Below are 20752 nucleotides of genomic sequence, written 5' to 3'. Positions count from 1 at the left end.
GGTATGACCACAATGCTCACCAGGTGGAATTGGAGCCTGGCCAGAAAGTGTGGGTGATGGAACCTGGGGAGCTTAGTGCCCTCCAGGATCGCTGGACAGGCCCATTTGAAGTGTTGGAAAAGAAGGGTAAGGCCACATACCTGGTGGACCTTAAGACCCCTCGACAGCCCCTACGGGTGCTGAATGCCAACCGACTCAAACCCCACCATGAGAGGCCCGAGGTCATTTTAATGATGGTGACTGATGGGGAAGAGGAAGCGGAAAGCGAACCTCTCCCAGACTTGTTCTCGTCTCAAGAGAAGGATGGGTCAGTGGAGGGAGTGATTCTCTCTCCCACTCTAACTCCTGAGCAGCGGGAGGACTGCCACCCGATACTGGAGCAGTACTCTACGCTGTTCTCCCTTGTCCCGGGAAGGACTCACCTGTGTACCCATGATGTGGACACAGGGGACAGCCCACCAGTGAAGTCGAAGACCTACCGGCTGTCCGACAAGGTGAAGGATAGCATCCATGGAGAGTTTGCCAAGATGCTAGAGCTGGGAGTTATAGAACCTTCCAACAGCCCTTGGTCCAGTCCGGTGGTGCTAGTGCCAAAAGCCGCTCCACCAGGCACCACACCAGAACTGAGGTTCTGTGTGGATTACCGGGGACTGAACTCAGTAACCAAGACTGATGCTCATCCGATCCCTAGGGCGGATGAATTAATTGACCGGCTAGGAGCTGCCCAATACCTTAGTCCCCTTGACCTCACTTCAGGGTGCTGGCAGATCTCCTTGACAGATGGAGCAAAGGAAAGGTCAGCCTTCTCCACGCCTGAGGGACACTTCCAGTTTTGTGTAATGCCCTTTGGGCTCAAAAATGCCCCTGCCACATTTCAGCGGCTGGTGAACCAGGTCCTCTCTGGAATGAAGAGTTTCTCTGCTGCTTACCTGGATGACATTGCTGTCTTCAGTAGCAGTTGGGAGGACCATTTGCAACATTTGCAAGCAGTTCTCCAGGCCCTGAAACAAGCTGGATTGACAATCAAGGCCAGCAAATGCCAGATTGGGCAGGGGTCGGTTGTGTACCATGGACACTTGGTGGGTAGGGGGACAGTGCAACCCCTGCAGGCAAAGATTGAGGCAATCATGGCCTGGGAACCCCCCAAGACACAGACTGAGGTCCGAGCTTTCCTGGGCCTCACAGGCTACTACCGTCGCTTTGTGAAGGGGTATGGCACAATTGTAGCGCCCCTCACAGAGCTCACCTCAAAGAAACAACCTCGACGGGTAGTTTGGACGAAAGCTTGTCAGCAAGCTTTTGAGAAACTGAAGCAGGCAATGTGTGCAGCACCGGTCCTGAGGGCCCCAGACTTCTCCAAGGAGTTCATTGTCCAGACAGACGCATCAGAACATGGCCTTGGGGCAGTGTCATCGCAACTAAATGAAGAGGGCCTGGATCAGCCTGTGGTCTTCCTATCCAGGAGACTGCTTCCCCGGGAACAGAAGTGGAGTGCAATTGAGAGGGAAGCTTTTGCGGTGGTGTGGGCTCTGAAGAAGCTGCGGCCATACCTGTTTGGCTCGCACTTCCTGGTTCAGACTGACCACCGACCTCTTCGTTGGCTAATGCAGATGAAGGGGGAGAATCCCAAGCTGTTGAGGTGGTCCATCTCCCTACAGGGAATGGACTTCCGGGTGGAACATCGACCTGGAGTTGACCACGCCAACGAAGACGGTCGCTCTAGGTATTTCCGCCTTAGTGATGAGGACTCCCAAGGGGTTGGGTAGTTCTCCCCACTTTCAGCTGGGGGGGGACGCGTGTTAGACCTGTCTGGCTTTTTGCGTAGTCCCTCCAATTTATTATTTATTTTGTCCCCTTTTTGCCCCTCATACTTTTATTAATTCTTGCGTCCACTAGTTTTTTCAAGGTGTTGGTCAAGGGGATAGGTGTTCCTTCCCCCTCACAGTTTTTCACCTCAGGCCTAGAGGCCTTTTCCGACAGGAATATAGTTGGAGTCACAAAATGGTGGCTACCAACTGTCCCAACTGACAAACCTAGAACCTGTCCCATAGAGTAGAATAGGGCATTCCAGAACCTTCTGGACCCCTGAGGGTCAGCCTATAAAAGGCAGAATGCTGGACAGCCATTTTGTCTTACCAGAGAGAGTCAGCTGGAGGACAGGCTGTAGCAGAAGGTGGGGGGAGGTTAGACTAAGGGTTGACCTCCTGGACTGGGACGCTGCCCTATTGATCCACCACTCTACCCCCCTTGGGTTACTTGTCCTGTCCCCGCTGTTTAGAGTTACTGGAGACCCTGGGCGCCTGACCAATCCCCAGACTGGAAGAATGGGGATGTGAAGAGGAGAAGGAGACTGCAGCACTGTGGAGTGCAGTCCTCTGCCCAGTGAAAAGACTTTACTGAGACTGTTGCTAAGAGAATCTCAAATGGAGAGGGGTTAATCTTTGTGGCCCCCTTTCTCCGCTCTTTAATTGAATTCTGCCCCGGTTGCTGGCATTTCCCCCTGATGACAAAATCCCACAGTGTCCCTCTTCCTACCTGTCGTGACGAGTGCTGAGGCAGAGAGAAGTCGAGCTGAACTGCTCCTGAATTGGCGTAGTGAGCGGCGCCGATTTGGAGCTGTGGTTGCCAGTCCTGAGGTGAGGAGCGGTCCTGGAGGAGTCCTTGTGGATTTCCGAGTGGGCGGAGTAGCAGGGAGGCGTCGGCGGAGGAGCGCGGGCTCCAGCGGGAAGACACTTTCCCCTCGCGCATGCCCCGTTGAGCCGCCCGGCTCTGGAAGGCGGAGCCAGCGAGCGAAGGGGTTTGGAAGCGGCGCTCGTTAGCGCCCGTCGGACCTACTCGCGCCAGCCCTGGGGTTGTGTGGCCGGTAGCGGAGGAGACCAGCGGTGACTCCGGCTCACCGGCGAGACATTCCCCAGACCTCCCCGCATCTGCCTTGAGTTTAGCTCGCGGGACGGGTGGAAACCGCCTCAACAGTTACCGGCTGGGACCTCGGTTGAACCGCGTGACAGGGCGGAATTTTGGCACAGTAAGGAGAGTGTGGGGTGAAGGGGGAGGACTGTGTCCTAGATCCTTTCCTGAGGGAAGGAGAGTTAACACTAGTGCATGATAAAGTGATCTAGTTTCACCAGTCGTTTTCCCCCTACTGTGTCCTTGGAGGTGGGGGTGAAATTGGATGATAAGAACCACGTTGCTAACTGGTCTGAGGAAAGACATCTACTAGACCAGAATCTGGGAGTAGCACCACTGCCAATGCTGTGCTGAGAGTACCTGCTGATTAAGTAGGGGTAATAGTTCCTCATAGAGGCTGCTGGCACTGATGTAAACGTCTTGTATAACTGAAACCTCTCATTGGATGTGTACCTTTTTGGTGGGTAGTGGTGTTGAGAGGGAAAAGTTTCATAGAAATCAAATCTAACCAATTCTGGAATCTAATGTAATGTACTATTGATGCTGATAGTGATGTAAGTTAGCACTTCTGAAAGTATTATTATTAATTTCATGACAACTGTATGTACTAAGCTGTGATTTCTAAAGACATAAGAGCAAAGAATATTTTTATAAACAAGCTCGTATTTTTCCAACATTGGTGTAGTGCCATTTTTGGGTGTTTTTGCGTTGATTTATTGCTGGGTGGTTTGCAACCTTTACGCTTAAGCCTCTAGTGATTGTGTCTTACCCTAGGCCAGGCTACCCTAGGTGACCTGTCATCTCAGGTTCCAACAATTCCTCTCATAGGTCTACCGTATCTCAGTACCCAAACAGTACAGAGGACAGCTTCTGGTTGGATGTTAAACTCTCGTCTAGTAACCAATCATATACATAAGCATTTAGGTATTCAAAATTGATAAGTGTGGCACTAGTCCTTTATGGTGGCCGACTTTTGTAAACGGGTGCTAAAGTCATTGGATCAATAAAATTCATACATGTGAGACGTCAGTCACATTAACAGACACAGTGGGGGCACGAACATGGGCAGTTGACGATACAGAGAATAGTCTGCAAAGTAATAGTCCTGGCATGTTTATTTCGATCTTTAGCAGATTACAAAATCATTGATGCAGGTCTGTGCTACAATAACGAGTTATGTGTGGCCGGGCGAGGGATACCGACCTGGAAATTAAATTGTCAATTCTGTTGGAGATAACTGATGACTGCAAAATGCAACTAAAAAGCCAAATAAACATGTGATTTGTTCCCACTGAGGAAAACGGATTGTTTCCGTAACATTGAACAACGAATGCGCATGGCTTTGAGCAACATTGCCATGTTATGGTAGAATGGGCAACAGACAACGAGATGGCCCCAGTGAATGCACCCGATTCATGGCAACATCGCAGTTTAGTTTATGCTGCAGATAAATCATCCAATGAAAGCGAAGCACTAAGCTTAAAAGAAATGGCTGTGAAATTGAACCCACATTATTGAATCAAACTATGAAAAAGGCAAAGTGCCGAAACCAGTCTGTTGTATGCAATAAATGGTGTCTGACACGAGCGGAGTGCTCTGCTTTACTTTGTCGGATGTTGGGCGAGGGGGGGGCAATACTGTGCATAAGGTGCCACTCTCATGAACAAAAGCACTCACCCTGAACTGTTCGACGGGTCATGTGGCAATTGTTGGTAGAGGTGTATATATATATATATACACACACACACATATACACACACACTTTAACTTCACAACCTTGATTTTGTGGGTCTCTGTATCTGCCCACAGGCAGGCGGAAAGACAAGTTTGCTTTTTCATTTTAGGCCTTACAGAAGTATACCACTAGATGCATTGATCACCAGATTCAAAACCTAATTGTACCAGTGTTAGAATTATCAGTCAGTCCAATGAATGTCTCAAGATAAACCCAGCAACAAACTTGATAGTAGCCTTTGAAGTTGGAGCGTGCTCAGGGGATCGGTATGGATACTCGATAAGAAGGCGCTTATACAAATATAGCACCCTGTACATTTATGCTACAAGAAACAATGTACAGATATGTTGAAATTTCACTAGAACAAGAGCACAGTACAAGACATGAATGTATTGTTTTTCCATTCGTCTTTCACACGTTCTTGGCAGATATGCCTTGACAAATTATTGAGAACACATCCTTTACACTACTTTACTGGCTTAAAAGCCTAGGGCTTTAGGATCTCTCGAGTTTGCAACAAGGTTCTGCAACAATAAATACACACTCAAAGATTTGTGGTCTCATGCAGCCTGTTGCATTACAAATGCTGAAATCTGTGTTGGGTCAGGACTGGCTTAAACTGTTAACTGGTACTACTCTTAAAAACACACACACACACACACAACAAACAAGACGTATGTTGGTAAACACCGTCAATACAGTCAATTCGTGGAAATGTTCCGAGTCTGGCTTAGAAAAGGTTCTGTGGAACAAATGCAACAAGGTTGACTCAATGTGTGTTCTCTAAAGTCTTGACTGAACGAATGCCATTTTCACTCCAGATAGAAAACAAAACGTTCATGTTCCTTAGCAGGCGATACTAGAGTGGTTTAACAATATTTCAGCAGGCAGGTGGAAGGAGCATACCTTCTGCAAAGAACCTTAAAGCATGGTCTGCACAGATTCTGAGATATTATTAACGGGAACAGACATCCACATTTGAATGCCCCTCTCAGCATCCCATAAGGTTATAAAATACGAACACACAACAGGTCAAACAATAACGTTTACTGGTATTTTACCTGTGGATAAGTTACATATTGTCTAAACACTGTAAAAACAACCTTTGATGGGAGCAACAATTATACAAATCTACTACAAAAGTTTCATATACAAAAACACTTTTTTTAATAATAGTTTAGCGTACACGATCAAGTCTAATTGTTTTGCTAGGCTACATTCTGTAGAACGCGAGGTTGACTTCTTTTATTTCAAAGAACAATACGTTTGCCTTAGGAAGGCACTTGAAACAGCAAATTACTGAAAATACTAGATGGGATCAGTATTAAAAAAAAAATATAGCACATAATAGATGTGTGATTTGATTTTGCTCTTCAAGCGGATGCCAGCTTGACACAGGCATCTGATGACTTAAAATGTATTTGTACCTGAAGTAACAAAAAAAACGTTAGCTGATGTACCGAGTGTAAATCGAACCTAATTCAGGTGCTCTAGTTCACAAATTAAATTTGTGTATACAGTATGGCTACTCTAAAACATGTTGTAAGGAAGTACAGGCTCGGACATTCTCATGGCATGGTTTAGTTACATACAGCGCAATGTAAACTTTAAGTCATTTAATATGCTTCATACTTGCACCAAATAGTTTACTGAACTGTACTTTAACCCTTGAAGTGGCATTTTCCGGTATACAGAAAATGTGCCCAAGGGTGTAAAGTAATGCACTCCATAAAATGGATAGACTACCGAGTAGTAAATACTTTAACATCTTCAAGTCAGCTAGAAAGTCATGTTGATGGCCTGGATGAAATCTCTGGGCAATGTGCACTAAGGAGAAAACTACCGCCTAAGGATCCTTCATGGAAATCAAAGAGCCAAAAATTTGGGGTAAATACTTCATTTAACTGGTAGTCCTGGACACAGTGAAAGGGACTGCTCTACTAGAAATTTATACAACCGTATTTCATATTATACAAGGTTCTGCGCCTCTTCTGAAAATCAGTCGGGACAGTTTTAATTTTGCACACTGATCAGAATTCCGTACTGCCTAGTTGCGCTTTTGTAATATCACCAATGACATGACTTAAGCACACTTTGAGTGGTTAACTTGGAATTTTTAACATGCCTTTTCTTATTCTTAAGGGATAGCAGTCCTCACTCAAATTAGTTTTGTAGCATGGATTCTTGCCACATAACTTGTATACCTCACCATTGAATCAGAAGAGGTACGAGACAAACTATTGGATTTATATTTTATGGTTACAAAGGTTTCTGCAAATTTCATCTGATCAGTCACTTCCGTTGGTACTATACAAACCAACTGAACTGACTAGTCCAGAGAAATGCATGGGCCACGAATGGCTGCACACAAGTAAGTATCAAGCAGAAAATTCAACACATCAAATGTGATCTAATAGATCCACCCACATCCCACGATCAGAGAGATGCAGATGCTAGGATGAGAATAATGTCACTGCAATTATTTTTCTTGTTGAACATCACATATACTGTGATTAGCAAAAAGAGAGATTATGTGAACAAGAGCCAAGTTGGCGCGTTTTGACTTTAGTTTACAAATGAAAAATTGTTGTCTGTCCCTCGTCCTCAAAAACTATGCTGCAACAGGAGGCACAAGTCAGTTAAATGTCCTCTAAAAAATATTTAACAATTTTTGTTTTGATATAGACCATAACCAGAGACTGGGCATTCGAGCAAGCCACTGCATAACATCTGTTGGACTGCATCTCCGCAATCTCTGTACGGGAGCCATAAGCCAGCAAAATGGCCTTCTTAGCAGTAAGGCCTCCACTTGGAGGTCACGGAACACTGGCTTGACACTTCGAAGTAGGTAGGTGGAGGAGGCATGTTTGAGAGGGCACAATCCCATAGGGCAAGTTTACCAACAGGTCGACAAACTGCTGACCTCCAGTTCCATAAGCCAAACATTTATGATTAGAAGGAGATTGTTATAAGTATAAGGGAATAGATTTACCATACATCAATGGGTAATCTGCTTGACTGTCTAGCTGCAAAGTTGCTGTGCATGAAACCACCAGACTGATACATATTGATGACTTAATTCACCTATGTAGACACTGGTCTCGAATTGGCAACCCCAAGGAAAATGTGTTACATTTTGAAGACAATTTAATCGGAAGATAAAGTATGTTAAGGCACCACAATCAAAACCATTTGCTATTCAGATAAATGCTTGGCAAAACTGTGCATGTTTACCTTAAAAAAAATAAAAATAAAGACTAGAATGTTAGCAGTCAATAAAAAAATAGTTTTATACAAATAAATACCACTTACAGTACGTATTTCATTTCAAGGGAGCAGTTTACAAACTAACCCAGACTAGGTGTATACATGTTTTTCTCTGAGGCAAAGGTTCCTGCACAATGGATAGCTCAAAACATGTAATCAAGTGAAGAAGCGAACAGAATTTCAAGTTTTGATGCGAGTCTAAGTGCTTGTAAATTTTTTCCAATGAGGGGCTGGACGTCAAGGCGAGCCATGTGCCCGAATATGCAGTGCAGGCAACATCTCGCTACCTGATTCGGCGTCTGTGGCTACACCTTCAAAGAGTAACCAATTTGCTGAGAATAGCAACACAGCCCAGCAATGACCACAACGATGGTGGAGCAAAACCAGTCACTGCCCAGTTGCATTATGTCATACAAATTCACTTGGAGACCAAACGCCAGTCAGTTTGTGGTCGCGTATACATACAAGAAATCAAATCTACAAAACAAGACCCAGATAGATGTACACTAGGTTACAATGCACTGCTCTCCCTTTAAAGGATTCAAGTAACAAACCTTTCTTTCAACCAATGCAGATAAAAAATAAACTAACAAACGGTTTTGAATGGCGATTATTGAAATGAGTGGCTGGTCCCAAAACAACCATGATAGGTTAATAACGAATAAATGAATAAATGGCACTGTATACTCATAACTGGTCACAACCACAACTGTAGTCTTGAAAGCAGCCTTTATTTACCCTTGCATGTACTAGGGTTTGTCTTGGTGAAAGGGCTTTCTATCATATCTGTGTCATCTGCACATAGTGCAATGAACTTGTTGTGCTCTGCAAAGTCTGTACTCCAGTTGACCCCGCAAAACGGTCAAGCTCCGACAGGTTCTACTGGTGTTCCATACGACAGCAGCTTCTCTCCATACGTCCATTATTAAAAACTTCTTTATATTAGATACGTGTCTTTAAATAACAAAATATAAATAAATAGCTTTATGGCATGGAAGGAAGCTGCAATGGTTTACTCCTGGATCCTACACCTTGCTACTTCTTGCAGGTCCTCGTCATCATTCATCCACAAATGCTGCTGCTGCTATGGAAGCCCGCATGCCGCCCCGTGCCGATGCTTTCAGATCTTCAATTTCAGAATTCAACTTACTGATCACCCATTCCATTGCATCACGACCCTGAAACAAGGAGGAGGTACATGGTAAATTAGAATTATTCTACAAGCAAATTGAATCTTCTATGCCTTGTGGCCACAAAGCCGACGATGGTCAAGACCACCATATTTAGGCCAAAAAGTTGCCCCCTTTTTTATCTTTTTAAAACAAAATACAAGACAAAAACCCTACAAAACAAACATACAATGTTAAAACATCGGATATATTTATTTACACAGGCAGACTGGAGGTAAACTTTGCAGTCACGTTTGTATGCATGATACGAACAATAGTGCGAAAGTCATACAAAACATTATGGTAGGTTGAAGTCAATTAGATGTGAAACATTAGTCTTTAATTAGTGATAACCAGCGCTCAATAGCCCTTGACAGTTAAGTTCACCAAATCCTTAAAACCCAAGTCGTTCTTAGAACTTTGAATTTCTGCTTAACAATTGGGGACTTCAAAAACGCATGTGGAAATACTTAGATATGTTAAGTCTTCATCCCTATTCAACATTTTGCAGAATATAGAAGCAGCTCAAAATGGATTGTGTAAGGTCAAGGCCCTGTGATCAAAAGAGGTATTTAGCAACCAGTGTAAAAGACCCTAAACACAGTCCTAACCGTGTTGTGTCATCTCTGCAAACTAGCAATTCAAAGCACATAGCTAGATTTTAAGCTAATGAAGATTTGAGTGTCGGGAAACAAGCATAAGAAAAAAAATATACCTAGACTATAAAATGTAAAGCAGTCGATACATGTTACATTGCAGGGTTCAGGCAACAGCATACTGCTTAAATTCTGAACTTTAAGACACCAGCAATGCTGGACCTTGGGCTGCAACACTATTAGACAAATTTAGCCAACCGTTGTTCTAGCCAAAAAGAGCTGCAGCAAAATGGCTTGGGATGTATACACACACCCCTACGCCCTACTGCATATAAACCAGGCTGAAATAGAGTGACGGTGCCTTGGTGGATACCAATGATGAAAGGGAGCTATGCTTGGTTGTAGCAGTCGCATTTCAGCAAGGGTATCCTGCCAGGGTTCATGAGTGCTGAATATCTTTATTGGCAGTCAAGGAGATTCCTTTCTGGTGAAGAGACTCATAAAAATACATATAAAAGACGGGGTGAGGTTTTTGGCCTGAATAATTAAGCATGCCCAAGACGAGACCAAAGTGTAAATCTCAATGCCCAAGGAGAATGGAGGCCTTAAATTTACCGACAGTGTAGACTTTGCGGTCCTTTCACTTCCCCGTAGACTGAATTCTCATGTATTTTTGACTGCTCATGCCACCTTATAAAAGCTCCATGAAAAAAAAAAAAAGCACACTGACAACAAGGTTTGAACTGATCTCAGCCACCGGCAAGCAATCCAAGAGGCGTGAAAATGTTATGATTATATATATATATATATATATATATATATATATATATATATAATCTACACACACACACAAACTGGGTGGAAATATAGCTAGCCTGCAGCAAACACCTTGTGCGTGATTAATACTGATAGTTTGTACTCACTTCTAAAAATTAGGGGACCGTCAAGCCTCATAGACCAATATTCCTATTTTTCCAGGTTGAGCAATGTCTCCTACGACAAATGATTTAAATGCATCGCAGCATATGACTTTACAAAAATGTGCCGTCGCGTCATAGCGGAGCAGAGACCCAAGATCCCTTATCAAACCTTCACATCCTGCAAAACAGGACCACCTTTAAATGGCAATCTTTTGCATGATAACCTGGATGTAAAGTTGAGGAGGAATAGTGGATGTGTTGATTAGACACCTTTAGACTTACTTTATGAGCATTAGAAGATATTGTGTTAGCCATTAACCCTTCGAGATAACTGCTGAGACTGACCCCCTTCACAGAGATGATTGCTTCTTGAGTTAGCACCGTCCTGGTGGATATAAAAAGGAGGCAAATAAACATCAAGGCTAAATTCAATTATAACAGCAAATTATTATGAAGGCAAGTACAGCAATACAACTGCACTTTTTTTTTCAGACCTCCGCTGCACCTCAACTCCAACAATGTCACCAACTTAAACTCTAAAAGCTTAATTTTTCTCAGTGCTGATCCACTTGATTTAACAGTAAGCACATCTCTTTTACAAAAATTCAGAAACAAATGCAAAAATTAAAACTAAGCCACTCAATAAGCTAGAAGTGTGCATACGATGAACAGATGAGTGAGAAGGGAGAAAAGGGCCAACAAATAGATGTGGACAGTACATGTTCAACATACTGTGGAACAAGATAACTTCTATAGTGTATGAACAGGAACGCACACTGACCATCTACAAGAGAACAGCCAAAATTTTACGTACCCGTTCTTTTTACTTTTCCTCCTGTTCTTACGTGTCTGCAAACTGAACATACAGACACGCCTTTGTGGGAGGTGTTAACAAGGCAGAGATGACAATCCATCTCAGCCCCTGCAGATTGGATCTCTTGACACCATTGATTAAAGCAGAGAGAAACCAGCTGCCTCGTCACATTTCAATACCAAACAGCAACCAGTTTAAGTTAATGTTGGGGAGGAGAAGGCAGCTCAGAAGCAGCACTTTATGAAACTGGGTGACTGATCGAATCTTCTCCAAATCATGAAAAATACAGTGACTTAGTAAGTATTAAGGGAATGGTAATTTACGATATGTCAGTGACCAATATCATCATGGACAACATCTAAATCATCTCAGTTATTAAAAAAATCACAAAGAAAAAACTTGGTATGTCTATAAGCTCTTCACATTGTAGCTATTGGATACTGGGATTTCATGTCACACTGAAAAGAAAAATATATACTTACTTTCCCGGATCTTGTGGATGTGGCTTGTATATCAACCTTTCATCTACAGACACCAAATTTGTAAATGTGATCTGTTGACAAAATAGAATAAATACAAGGCGTTACATAGGTACTTGGCACAAAAATCCATCAGCATTGACCAGGCATTTGAAGCTCCCCAGCAGTGCTATTTACTAAAAGAATTGTGTACTTATTTAATGATCACAGAGGTATAGAAAGTGGAACCGTTTTTGTCATCGAATACAAATATACTGACATAGATGGCTAAGAAATGCCCTGATTTCCAGAGACAAATGGATCTGAACCACAAGACAAGCATTTTGTAAAGTATAAGAGGTTAACCAGAATAAGAACTCTGCTCTAGAGGTTAGACATTCAACAATGTAACCTATAAATCATTTCCAAATATAACGTATCACTTCTACAATGAATGAAGAGATGTACACACTGGACATCTACAAGAGAAAAGCCAAAACTTAACACCTCCATATATTTTGTTCTACCTCGTGTTTTACGTGCAAGCACACTGAACACATACATGGGCATGAATAGGAGGAATATGGCAAAAAAACAATCCATCATGGCCCCTTCCAGGTCATCACTAAGAATTCGAGAGAAAGACACTACCCTCACCTAAAATGTCCCTTTCTGGATCAAATGATCCCGTCTCTATAGAGATGGATAGTACTACTTCCTACAATGACATTGGGCAATCAAATATCACTTCAAAGAGGCTTTGTTCCACAGTGCCTTCAAGGTAAAAACGAACAAAGCATGTATTTCTACTGCTTTACATTTGATTTCCTTTGATATATTTTAGTCAAGGTAGTACCCTTTTTGCCTTAGTCTTGCAATTTGATTTGTTATTCCTCCAATAGTTGGAGCAGGTTATTGTGTAAGGGGCACTTATCACAGAGTAAATTCTAGCCAGGTCACAATAAGCTTCCCATAACTAGCATGTTCCTTATTCTGTTTTTTAAATATGTGTCACGACTTACATTAGAGGACTTGAGTTCCATAGTTTTTGCAACAGGATCAACAACTGAATGCTCCTGGATGTAGGTCTTTGTTCTTGTGGCACCAATTAGCTACGAGGGAAAAAAAACAACAAAAAAAAAAAACTAGTATTTACTACAGCTGAGAGCATACAAAATTACCTGAAACCTCACGCGGCGGCAATTTTAATACCTGCCCTAATGAAAGTCAAACCCATGCTTACCGATTTGACCACAGAGGGCATGCCCCATTCCGTACTCAGCAGCCTGTCGCTGTGCAGCTTTCCTGTGGTGTCTACCTTCCTTTCTAGCACATCAACTCCAACCACACTGGTGTTCATAGGGTTGGGATATTTCTGCATAGCGGCAGTTGTGACGGTCTCCCATGGGTGGCTGTGGAGTGACCCAAAGAAAATAATCAGTATCCCCAGAGACCAAAGTAAGTGCACGTGCAGCCGTGACATTTAAGGTTTAAGTAATGGCAAAGTAAAATGCAAAACTAAACACATACACAACATTAACCATCTACTAGGATGCTGGGTGATGCTTCAGTGCTGAACAGTAGCCCTAAAAGACAGAGTACGGTCTACCAACTAATGGTGTCTGTGTTCAGCAGTTAGAGTATTTTCTTTCCAATAATTACAAAATCAGGACACTGTGGGCCACATGTATCAAAAATGTTGCATTCGAAAATGGTGCGAAAACTGCCCATTTGCAAATGCAAAATAGACTTTCAAGATGAAGGGCTTTGTAGGTGCAATAGGTAATCGCAAAAAATAGCGAAATTGCAACTACAAATAGAGAATCGCAATTTGCGATTCTCTTAGCACACATACCAAGCATTTTCTAAATGCTAACTGTGCATTTAGGAAAATGCTATTGCCATCGACTCCAAGTCGATGGTAACCAAGTGCAAATTTTGAAAAATTCATTTTTCTAAGTGCTGTGTAGCGCACACGTGTCCTAGGGCATGTGCCCGCTTGGTGCTTCATTACCTAATTTGCGATTACCAATTAGGTAATAGCAAATTAGCTAACGCAAAACCATTCACATCTATGGGCCTTTAGGCCCATAGAACGAATGGAGTAGTATTACTTAATAGCAATTACCTATTTACCGAATCGCTATTAGGTAATATATCGCTAGATCCTTGGCGAATCCCTACATACATAGATAGCATTTTGCGATGACCAAATAGCAATTAGGTAAAAAAATAAATAAACAAATATATAAAAAAAAAATCGCTGTGTGGTAATCACAAAATGCTTTTTTAATAAATTAGCCCTGGACCTTGCTGCAAGAATAGAGCGTGCAACATATAACCACAATTAAATTCCAATAAGCCCTTTCTTTTAAAACCAAAACAATCATGTAGAAATTACCATACCAGCCATGGAAAACCCCTCTTTCCACTAATTTACGTCTACTAAGAGACCACACAGACGATAAGCTATGCAGTTTCGCTCAGTACTTCTGCGACATAGCATAGCTCGACAAAACGCTGCAAGTCTCAAGTTTTGGAGAAATGTGATTATAAAATGGCAAACGTTCGTCGTTTGGTGAATCCACAAAGCGGCTCTGGCGGAGAGCAGCAGGGGCACTCGACTGAAATAAAAAATTGCAGGTTTTGGAAGAGTAAACGTTTGAATCGCCCTCTTTACTCACTGGAGTGACTCATGGGTCAGCATCGTCACAGTGACTAGTACACAGTGAATCAAGCGCAGATTTCGTGTTCCCTTGAAAGTTCGAGGTGTCAGCACTTCATTGTTGCTTTGTCAGAGCATCAAAGGTTAGATGTACACCATTTTAATATGGTCGTCCACAAAATGCTGCTCTTGGCTGACCGAGAGGACACCCACCCAGGGCTGAAGGTGACCTTTCCTTTGTTCCACATTGAAAGCCTCGGGTGAGGTGACCACGTGTATTGTTTGCTTTTACCTGCTGACGTAAAGATTATTCGCGATAGTCACACAGCCCTGTACTAGCCATAACCAACTGGCAAACAAGACAGACTGGACCCCGCAAGGTCACCTTCTGAGGTGTCACAACCGGCTTGCGTTCAGAGAGAGGAGACACGCCCCCAAGAAAAGAGAGTTGCTATGTGACAGGAGTCTACAAACGACATAAAATGTGAACACGGACAGCTGCACTAAGATCTTTCACAGCTGGATACTTGATCTACCGGTTATTACAGAGTGGCAGACAACACCCTGACAAGGGGACAGGCTTCCCTGAGAACTGTACGTTCTTCCGCTCTCCTCATGTGAGAGACAGTATGAGGGGAGGGCTGTAGGTTGCGTCATCTGAAGCACGAGGGAAGACCTCGGGCGCACTGGATCAGTGGAAAGGAACAGCATGGCCTGAGACACCGGACCCGCCTTCCGCATTCCGGGCATGGCCTCACAAGAGCGACGCCCTGCGGCCACCGATACTTGCAATATGCCGACCGCAGCTGGTTTCAAGTCACGCGGATGCTCCACGTGTGAGGGTGTGTGACGGGACCGCCGGGATCTGAAGAATAGCCATGTGCTGTGCCCTTTAACGAGGAAGCTTCAGAAAATGAAGGCTCCTTTATTGGCCTTTACCATTAAATTGGGTTATAGGAGCATAAGTTGTTTCACGCCTAGAAACAACTTGTGTTGTAAGGTCTTATCGCACAGGTGGTGGAGAAGAAACAGAGAGAGTTGTGCTTTTCACAATTAACAGGACTGTAGATAGTTCTCGTGGAGGTTGTTGGGCCAGTCGTTCAGGCAACGATTATCAAATGATGTGGTAAATATGAATGCATTGAAACAGAAGCGTGGGACAGGTGGGTTTTAAGAACTTCAGAATTAAAGATGCCTAGCTCCAGTTTTGAAGGCTGGGTGGGGGAAGCGGGGAGGGTGGCTATGGTACCAAGGTGGGAGTACGTTTATTCTGAAAAAGTGCCATCCAAAGCAAGAAAATAATGGACAGATGTACGACCATTTTTATTGGTCAAAAACTGGAAAAATGGGCCTATTTGCGATCGATAAAAATGGTTGTAGCATGCACCATACCTATTTTGCGGGGCGTCAACCTGTTACAGACTCTTCACTATTAGGAAGGGGACCTTCCTAATAGTGAGTCACAGGAGGACGAAAGATTGTTTTCCACCAAAATTGCATTTACCACCAAATTCAAATTGGGGGTAAGCCAGTCCCAGGGGACCCTTTCCCCTTAATGAAAGACAGTGAAAATGCTTTTTAAGAGCAGGTAGTGGTCCCATAGACCTTTGCCCGTTCATAAAAAAAATGAAACTGAAAAGTATATATTTTTTTAACCCCTTCGATGCTTGTGGCGGAACGGTTCAGTCATGAGCGACGGTTGGGCTGTGCTTATGACGGAACCGTTCCGTCACGGCCCGCCCGTTTTTTAGAACCTTCAGCACAGCGCGAAAATTCACCCGCGCTGAAGGTGTTAAAAACATCTTGTTTTCCTTTAAGGAAAAACTGGATGCATAAAAAAAACTGCTTTATTGAAAAATCAGTCACAGACATACTGGTCTGCCGACCCCAGCAGGCCACCATCCCGTTGAGTTTTGGCCATTTCCAATAGGTTGCAAAATGCGATCTGCCTCATGATTATTAAGGAGGCAAGTCTCTTGCAACCCATTTGATTTCGCAAACAGTGTCAGACACTGTTGTATATCAGTGTTGGCGACTTGCAAAACAATGCAATTTCAGGTCTCAACTATGGAGGGTCATACTTCTGGCCCTATGTCTTCAAGGAATGGTAGAAACTCAGTCCATTTGCTGGCCTAATGATTCGTTTCAATTTGGTGAAAGATCCATTTATGTGAAGGTGAGGGGTATGTCCAAAAGAAAGGTTTATAACCAGTGAATTAAATGGGGAGGCACTGTCTGGTACTGAGTACCTGCACTTCTTTGATTTCAAAGGGAGAGTACTTTTACTTCTCAGCCCTGTTGCAGTACATTTAATGTGTGCACAAGCACTTCTCATGACCAAGCAGGTACTATGGATAGTGGGTACCAGTACTTATAAATTTCCCTTTAAACACTCTTTATAACATGTCTTTGCATGGGGACTGCAGAAACTAAATACAGTTAAAATAAAGTTTCTATATTTTGAAAAGCACAACGTATTTTGCTTCCAGACGGCTGGGAGTGTATTATGAATTTGCACAGACTCAATTAGCAAGTGCAGCAACAAAGCTGGTGTCTAAACTACTTATTGCATCTAGACTGAACATGTTTAAAGAGACCACAAATATAATCATTGGTGTATAATTTGAAAGAACTATTATGGATCCAAAGAGCCCCTTTATTTAAAAGAAAAAAAGTCAATGTCAGTGTGGACTTCTCAACTATAAACACTAATCTGTACGTGGATGTGAAATTTATCAGTGGATTACAGACAAACGGATACATGGATCCACTAAAAACATCACTACACCTCATTTATACATTTAAAACGATTATAAGGGGGTAACTTGGTGCTAGTCGTTGTACTAGGAACCTGTCTAGTGATAAGCACCGACTGACAATTATGAATCTGCTATTGCAGCAAACAGCCAGGTTTTCAAAGATCTTACCAAGATTAAAGAACCCTAGAAAACAGGCGTCCTTCCCTTGCAACAAAGCAAGGGAATTTCAAACGTAGGGTGTATTGGCAAAGATATTCGCCAATAGGCGCGCCTACTTAGGCCTCAGAGTGCGCCTTGGTTTATAAAATGAGAAAAATCCTCTCAGCTGGTCTCTATCTTTTGTGAACAAGACTTAGTGCTTTCAATTTTAGTCGTTGGGCACTTTCATAACAGATTTTAGCGGCAGAACTAAGTAGAATGTTTTGCAGTAGCCAAACCCAGCAAATATAAAAGCATTCATTATTTGGATTATTTTTGAGAATATTAAAAAAAGGTAAATAGTTATTTTCAGGATCCGCATGCGAATGTTTTTTTACATACTTACTTAATGTGATCCTCTATTTGCAGGTTTGAGTAACAATATTCCTATTTTTTTCACCTTAGGCTCTAGTACTGGTTTCATTCCAATCAATGGTGGCCATAATTCGTAGTTGCAAATGTGTGTCAGTCTAAGTGGTAGCAAAATCCCTGTATTATACACCATTTAAATGGAACCTATTATATGGCACCCAGGTTTACACGTTAACCGTGGGATATTACATAATTATAACAATCATTGGCAGAGCTAACCGGTGTGGCGCTGGCTGGTTCTATTATATTTCTAGCAAAAATGTATTACTGGGTGAAGTTGCCAGACTCATCAATGGGAAAAAAAATAAAAAGCTGACAGCAAAAATAGTCTCAAAAAGCACACCTCGCCAAAGTAGTCCTGACACTTAAGGGAACTACTTTGTGTATGGATGTACTCTCTGTAATGTGCTCTTGGTGACTAGTAATACTCTGTCTCAATTTCCCCCCCCAATTATATAAATCTTATACCATAAAAACTCAGTTTATAAAATACATTCACAATGTGTAACCTAAGACTAAAACCATTCCTTCTAAAACTGCACAAGAAATAGGTTTATAATATCCTTAAAAAAAGTATAAGCTCATCTCTCACTGAAGTTAGATATTGGATTAAGTGGACAGAATTAAAACGCGAATGGCACATTAACATATCGATGAATTAAGAGCGATGGCCGAAAGCTCTATAAGTAGGTATTTTAGACAATTTTAGTAACACTATGAGGCCCTGGATAGACAGACCTTAAAAAAAAAAAATACAATCTGAAACGATTGAAAGAACACACCTCCCTACATCCCCCCCCCCCCAAAAAAAAACAGCACGTGCGAGAAGAGTATCCATTCCTACCAGACACCCAAATCAAGCAAAAAAAGATGGGTCTGTGTGCGTTCATCATCATGCTGTGGCATTGCTAGTGTACGAACTTGGCAAGTCGACCATCTACAAGATCATAAATAAGCCAAACTTGACGCCTCCATTCATTTTGCTTTACCTCCAGTTCTTACGTGGCCGCACACTAATAGCACAGGCACGCCTTTGTAGGAGGACAGAAACAGGACAGACACATCTCAATCTGACCCACATAAAAAGGTTGGCCACAAATTGCACACGATGAAGAAATAAAAATACGGCTTACATTAAACTAATACACATTATTGAGATAGGACATAGTTCTTAGAATCCTACACGTTGGACATAGTTCTTAGAATCCTACACGTTTGACATCGATGACACTATGTATCGATCGTGCGGAAATGCACTACTCCATTGCTTTGGGCAGCAGAATATTAACACCTCGCCCAATTGAAACGTGGGTGAGAGCATTTACGTAATCTACGGTGAAACCAGCAGACCTAAATTCTAATTCAGCTGTCAAAACATTAAACTGCGCGACTCAAATCAAAACAGGAAGCCCAAACCTGTGTGAATAAACGCGAGAAATAACACGTAAAGTTTGATGCGCTTCAACTCACAAGAAACGTGAAAGTGTGGAGATTTTGCCTCGTAGTCTGTGATGGAAAACACCAATCAAGCATATTCATTTTGTGGCACAGTACCACATGCAGCAGCCCCAAGGCGCATTGTATTAGCACCGTGTTGGGTGCGTGCACGTACATGTAGGAAAACTAGTTGGAAGAGATTACCCATTACTGCCGCGTAATTTATACAGGACGTTAATATACTGATTCGAAAAAAGAATTGCCGAGATTTGCACTCGTTACATTCAGGTGACAGCAGATGTCAGCAGCGGGCTTTTAAGCCACTGAGCTCCAATTGACCCTGACGGCCGACCCGCAGACAGGTTTATCACAAGGCATTGTGGGCACGATGACCTACGTGGGTGCCCTTCCCTTTAAACTGACCCAACAACCCCCTAACCGTAGCCTATCGAGTCTACTTCTGTTTACAGTTGAATCAATAATTTAAAAACTGCACAGATAACGGCCCAACGGCCGCAACACCGATTTTTCATGTTTTCATTTAAAATGAGTTCCTTTTCTTAGTCAGCTACTTGTTATTCTAATGGACTCCAGATTTCTACCAGCTTGAACCTCACTCGAGTTCCCCGTGAGGCCTCCTACAGGCAGCCAAAGAGAGCCCCCAAGGCTGGGCCGCCTGGTCTCCACCGCGAAGCTGCAGCCCGCGCTCCCCTATACCTTGAAACTCTCCCGCGGCGGCCATGTCACGCCGGCAGAGAGGACCGGCGGACAGACATTCTCCCTCCCGCCAACCGGCTCCCTACTCCCACTCGGACTCACTCAAAGACGTGCTCGGAGGCCCAGATCTTCATGGCTGGACGGGGGGATGAACGCGCCGCCGCTGCCTCGCTCTGCAGGCTGGGTCGTCACGAGCCGAAAGACTGGTGCGCAGCGTCACCAGGCGACGGAATGAAATATTCCAGTGACGTCGCGGCGCTCTCAGTGCGTCAGAGCATACGCCCCTTAAGGGCGCCGTCGGCCTGGAGAGTGGAGACATGGAGTGTCCTTGAAGGGAAAGCAATGGGTTGGCGGGCTGCGGGAGCGCGGGACCCAGACGAATGGAAGGCGAGAGTATTAGTAGGGCAAGTGGACATATGCCCATAATAAGTTACGACTGCCGTTCTGTTAAAGTAATTACCATGTGGTCTGGCTATTAAGTCTGTGCATTTCTTTAGTTGAGGTTTGTACCCGCACTGTCCGACAGTGTAGACTTTAGAGCTCATTGCACATTTGCTAAATCATTTGCTACAATATTTGTAGGTAAAAAATCATGTAATCATGACATAACCGTAACATTACTCTGCCAGATTTCATTGTGTTTTCTTGACATCATTATTCCTAGGAGGAAAGGGTATTTTCGATTAGTTTTTGATTTTGTTTTGTTTGAATTTGGAGAGTTAGCTACCTTGCTGCTAT

At 43.1% G+C, this 20752-nt stretch overlaps 1 protein-coding gene across 1 annotated transcript; it reads right to left on the bottom strand.

The window, feature by feature from the left end:
* Nucleotides 1-5785: 5785 nt before the first annotated feature.
* On the bottom strand, nt 5786-20275 carry PRELID3B (PRELI domain containing 3B). The gene is made up of 6 exons (XM_078651832.1): nt 20117-20275; nt 13110-13278; nt 12889-12978; nt 11891-11961; nt 10877-10979; nt 5786-9087 (listed from the first exon to the last, which is right to left on the bottom strand). Exons 1-6 carry the CDS (start codon nt 20146-20148, stop codon nt 8968-8970), a joined length of 585 nt encoding a protein of 194 aa, XP_078507958.1. The 5' UTR covers nt 20149-20275; the 3' UTR covers nt 5786-8967.
* Nucleotides 20276-20752: the final 477 nt, after the last annotated feature.

Source organism: Lissotriton helveticus, chromosome 7, assembly GCF_964261635.1.
Source record: "Lissotriton helveticus chromosome 7, aLisHel1.1, whole genome shotgun sequence".
Taxonomy (NCBI): domain Eukaryota; kingdom Metazoa; phylum Chordata; class Amphibia; order Caudata; family Salamandridae; genus Lissotriton; species Lissotriton helveticus.
The sequence above is the reverse complement of the archived record's forward strand: the minus strand, read 5'-3'. Positions and strand labels throughout refer to the sequence as shown.

What these genes read in the sequence shown, in the direction of transcription:
- PRELID3B (XM_078651832.1), bottom strand. Translation starts at nt 20,148, where the DNA reads ATGAAGATCTGGGCCTCCGAGCACGTCTTTGA. An exon ending in CATCCACAAGATCCGGGAAA is followed by an intron (nt 10,980 to 11,890) that starts GTAAGTATATAT and finishes TATATCCACCAG; the next exon opens with GACGGTGCTAACTCAAGAAG. An exon ending in TATCTTCTAATGCTCATAAA is followed by an intron (nt 9,088 to 10,876) that starts GTAAGTCTAAAG and finishes TCCTTGTTTCAG; the next exon opens with GGTCGTGATGCAATGGAATG.